A 4,858-nucleotide genomic window follows, 5' to 3' on the forward strand; every position below is an offset into this window, starting at 1 on the left:
TCAAATTGCAAAGTTTTTTGCATTTCATTTGGAAAGAGAACATGAAGATTCTGGGAGACAAGATTCATACACAGAGACAAAAGATGCGACATGATATAGATATTTTTTTCTTTTCAAAATAAGTGACATTATACTTGAAAATCAGTAGGATAGTCTTTAGGATATTTGTGTATTGCATCTCTAATACATCTCTCTTGTTCTTGGAGATTAGGTGTCATTTTTTCATACACATCACTAAACAATTCTGTCAATGCAGGCTTCTCCATTCCTTCTGCTGTTTTAATTGCCTCTAATACCTGAAATATTCATTTCAATTTTCACAACTTTTGATTGATAAATTTAATGGTCTAATTTTTGTACCTGGTTCTTGACATGTGTGTAGAGTTCAGATTCTTGAACGTCACTCCACCAACCATTTCTTTGAATATGTTTTCTGAATAGGTTAATGGGGCATCTGGCCGTTTTCCAGTATTCTATTTCATTTGTTGGACGATACTTTGTGGAATCATCAGAAGTCGAATGGTGTCCTACTCGATACGTCATTGCCTGACATTTTTTCACCAAATATAAGGACAAGTACAAATTTGTTACCTTTGCATTTCAAAAATGTCAATAAAACTTTCACCTCAACTAGTATCGGTCTTTCCTCACTAATTGCCATAGTACGAGCTGCACGAACAGCATTATAAACTGCAATAACATCATTCCCATCGACGCGAATACTTCTGATTCCATAACCTAAACCCTTTGACACAATGCCATCACCTGACACAACAATATAGATGAATCACGTCAACGCGTCACACTAAAACTCTCATAAAAGAAGAAGAATGTGAAATTACTTCGGAATTGTTCGTGTACAGGAGTGCTTATGGCCCATCCGTTATTCCGGCATAGGAAGATAACAGGAGCTTCCAAAACAGCTGCAAAGTTCAATCCAGCATGAAAATCTCCCTGCATTGTTTTTTTTTTTTTTTTTAATTTGTGAAATTACAACGTTAATTATTTCAAACTGATCATTTATTAATGAATTTACCTCACTAGTTGCACCTTCCCCTGTATAAGCAACAGCACAAGCACCAGTTTTATCCATTTTCAAAGAATAAGCCACACCAGCAGCCTGAGATATCTGAGTGCTGAATGTACAGGGGAAAAACAGAGTAATTATAAGTAGTACTTACCACATTATTATCGCGCGGCGATTTTTCTACTAACAAAAATTTAATATCTTACGCCAAAGGTGAAGATATGGTAATAACATTATGTTTATTAGAACCATAATGTACTGGCATTTGCCTCCCTTTCCCTTTATCATCCTTATTCCCAAAACATTGATTTGTGCATTCTTGCACCGTGAAGCCACGCCATAGTAACACCCCTGCCTCTCGATACTGCAATATAAGTTTCAAGTTTTTATACACTGACAGTATAAAATCAAACTATATACATGATTAATAAGTTCGATGATCGTTTACTTGAGGTAACACAAAGTCATGTGGAGATAAAGCAGCAGCAGAAGCAATGTTGATAGCTTCTTCACCAAAAGTGGTCATATAGAAAGAAATCCTCCCTTGCCTTTGTGCTTCATAAAGGTAAGTGTCCATTGTCTTCAAAGTAACCATAGCACTATACATGTTCACGGCAACTTCTTCCCCTAACTAATTTAATAAAACAGTGTCAAATCGCGGAAATTTGAATTTGAAATACATATATACCACAATTATGATACGTACGATACATACCTGATCATGTATGGAGTTGGAAATTAGAGATCCATCGTCATTTAGAACTCGATAGCACGGTAATCTCTTCTCAGATGCTTCTGAAATAAACTTCATTTGTGATGTCAATGGGATTTTTCCACCTGGAAAATCCAAATCCTGCATTCATGTTCAATCAAATATCATATACAACTAAATTATAATCTATAGATCAAGACTTTAACCTTATATATAGAAACAATCTCCCTAAGTATTTGTTTTAAGAAAATATCAGTAATAAAAAGAGTTCATTTGATTAATTTAACCTTATTTGTATCTTTAATATTTCACCAATAATTCAATCTACCTTCAATGTTTGTTTACTCTATTAATGTATTTTTTCCATCATTAGAATGTTTAAATGAAATTGTTTTCATGAATGCAGTTTATATACTTGGTAATTAGGATGTAATGCATATATCTTATTTTATTATAATCTCTAAATTTTTCTATTATATAAAAGATTTTAAAAATTCCCTCTCGGATACAGCACTTCCTTCTTATTGATGCTCGAACCGGACCGCATCTCGATTTGCACATGGATAACCCTATCTTCGCGCATATTTCCTTGGTTGTCTGGGAGTTGAATCAGAAGCTATCCCTCTCGGATACCTCCCTCCCCTATGTATCCACATTTTATCACCTCTCGGATACATACCTTCCCTATGTATCCAAATCTCATGTCCGTCTTTGATACATTCCTCCTCTATCATATACATTTATCCCCTATGTATTCGGATGTCCTATCTCCTCTATGATACATCCCTTGGCTATGTATCTGGATGTCTACTGATGTATTCGGAAGTCCAATATTATATCTAAAATTCATAAATTCTAAAAGAGATTTTTGTAATTTTAAAAAGAATGAAAAAATAAAATAATTAGCTATTAACAATATGAATTTATGTAAATTATACATTTTAATACTATTTGCCTTAATAGTGGGCTAGATTGCGTTGACTTGGGCTAAACCTATTTTAACGACTCTCAATTCTTAAGGTTAGAGGTGAAAAAAAAGTTTGACATGTGAGAGAATCTCTTTGTGTTAAATGATTTATTATTTAAATAGAAGAACATAAGATTTTCTAATACATTAATTCATATTTCCTGTGTATAAATTAAAAAAAAAAATTATTAAAAAATAAACTAAAATTTGTAAAATTTAGGTAAGTGGTCGTAATTAATGTGATTGTTCTTTTTTGAAAGGGGTGGGGGATTTTGTGGTTGTTTTAATTAAGTTGGTCGTTCTTTGTTATGACGTGTGAAGGAATAAATGTAGCGGCTAATTGTTATGGAGGTGTTGGGTGCCTCATTAATACTAACTTTACGTGAAGCCATTTGACAACACAAAATTTTGGCAATATTTGGTATATAAATATAAAAAGTTTATAATAAATTAATATTTTTTCATTTTTTAATGAAAAGATTATTAAGATAAAATAACATAGTATAAAATATATTATTTTATCATTTTAACTAAATTTTCTGGTCAAATTGCTTTTTCCTTTCAGATATTTCTATGACTCACTAAATTATTTTATTAAATATAATAAATGAATAAATCATATTTAACAACAGTAAAGTTATGAAATAAAAAGAAAAATATGTCAAATAAATAGAAGAATAGACTAAAATAAAAAAGTATTTTCTCCGTTCATATTTTACCCCTACCATTTCAAATATAAATTTTTACTTCTAATTTATTCAACGAATCATAGCTAAAATATATCAATTAATATAAATATTATAATAAAATATTCATATTAAATAAAGTATATCATTCATTTTGCATGTACTGTTTGGTTCCTTTTTTTCTTTTTTATCCCTTGTGACTTGCTTTTGAAAGGTAGAAACACAATCTTTGGCATGTCATCGTATCACTTCAAACAAAAATAGTATGTAATTTGAAGTCATTCCTAAAGTAAAAATGTATGTAAATTACTAATGGTTTGAACAATGTTCATGCAAATTGAAATAGATGAAATTTTTTAAGTAATTAATTATTTTTTCATTTTAATTCATATGATTTTTTTGTTTTATATTATTTATTTATTTTGTCCTTTACAAATATTCTTTTAACACTTCTCAATATCCTTACAGTATGTACAACCTCTCGTAAAAATTTCATTACTTTTTCACCTTATCAAAAATATGTGCATAATTTGAAAAATAACTTTAATGGAATATTTCTATAAGTTTAGTAACCATTTGAGGAATTAACTATAGTAATTATAAAATTACGATTGAACGAAAAAGGAAAAGAGGGAGTTTAAACATGCCTGATTTTGATGATCGATATTTTCACGATAATCATCATCACAACTGTATGGATCCAACTTTTGTCCAACTTCCATTGACACAAAATATCTCCGTCCGATAGCGGTGGTAGACTTGCCGGAAAAAGCCATAGATAGCTTTTGCATGACACCGTGATTATTTAACCTTCTTAAAAACCAAGTTGCCATTGAAACTTTTGGATATATACTATATGGTTTAAGTCCTAGTGGTTGAGCTAAAGTTGAAGTATGTAATGTGTAGGTACTTATTATATAGAAGGAAGAATAAACGTGATATCACGAGATAAACGCATGCTTCATATCACAAGAAAAAACGCATGCTTGCTAAGATAAAAACAATACTAGACGGTTAATTCCTTGGCTTACTTTACTTTTTCGTCAGTTTCAAGAGAATATTATTTTATATAATTTGTAATTCTATAATTTTAATATAATATAATTAAAATTATAAAATTTCAAAGATATTATTGTATTGTTATGCACCTATTGAGTTTGAAATCTTTAATCCAGAAGTTTCTCTTACTTTTTTGAATTTATGATTCGATCAAATCAAGAGAAAGCGACGAACATAGTGGGAGTGATTCACCCTTAATTAAAAGTCTCATGTTTGAGACCTAAACATGGAAAAAAGTATATTGGAACCATCATTCCCAAATAAATTCTGTAGTGCGAGATTCAAATTTAATTAGAACTCCAATAATTAATGAATGAAAAAAAATGAAAGCATATAAAATTAATTTAGAATCACTCATCTAAGTCTACTTTCAAAATTATGGAAAATTCACAGAAATATCCAAATAT

General features: G+C 30.3%; 1 protein-coding gene across 3 annotated transcripts; it reads right to left on the reverse strand.

The window, feature by feature from the left end:
• Positions 1–4,551, reverse strand: LOC778303 (branched chain alpha-keto acid dehydrogenase E1-alpha subunit). 3 transcript variants are annotated; one of them, XM_010324023.4, is made up of 9 exons: positions 4,040–4,551; positions 1,743–1,880; positions 1,476–1,658; positions 1,234–1,391; positions 1,037–1,136; positions 843–954; positions 626–765; positions 361–546; positions 1–289 (listed from the first exon to the last, which is right to left on the reverse strand). In XM_010324023.4, exons 1-9 carry the CDS (start codon positions 4,223–4,225, stop codon positions 248–250), a joined length of 1,245 nt encoding a protein of 414 aa, XP_010322325.1. In that variant the 5' UTR covers positions 4,226–4,551; the 3' UTR covers positions 1–247. The 3 variants fall into 3 exon arrangements, with proteins under 3 accessions (XP_010322325.1, NP_001234066.2, XP_069154834.1); NM_001247137.2 differs by having other exon boundaries at positions 1–296; positions 4,040–4,280; XM_069298733.1 differs by having other exon boundaries at positions 273–323.
• Between the last annotated feature and the right edge of the window lie 307 nt (positions 4,552–4,858).

This window comes from Solanum lycopersicum, chromosome 6 (genome assembly GCF_036512215.1).
Source record: "Solanum lycopersicum chromosome 6, SLM_r2.1".
Classification (NCBI taxonomy): Eukaryota; Viridiplantae; Streptophyta; class Magnoliopsida; order Solanales; family Solanaceae; genus Solanum; species Solanum lycopersicum.

What these genes read in the sequence shown, in the direction of transcription:
- LOC778303 (NM_001247137.2), bottom strand. Translation starts at nt 4,225, where the DNA reads ATGGCAACTTGGTTTTTAAGAAGGTTAAATAATCACGGTGTCATGCAA. An exon ending in GGGAAGGTGCAACTAGTGAG is followed by an intron (nt 955 to 1,036) that starts GTAAATTCATTA and finishes AAAACAATGCAG; the next exon opens with GGAGATTTTCATGCTGGATT. An exon ending in ACACACATGTCAAGAACCAG is followed by an intron (nt 297 to 360) that starts GTACAAAAATTA and finishes TGAATATTTCAG; the next exon opens with GTATTAGAGGCAATTAAAAC.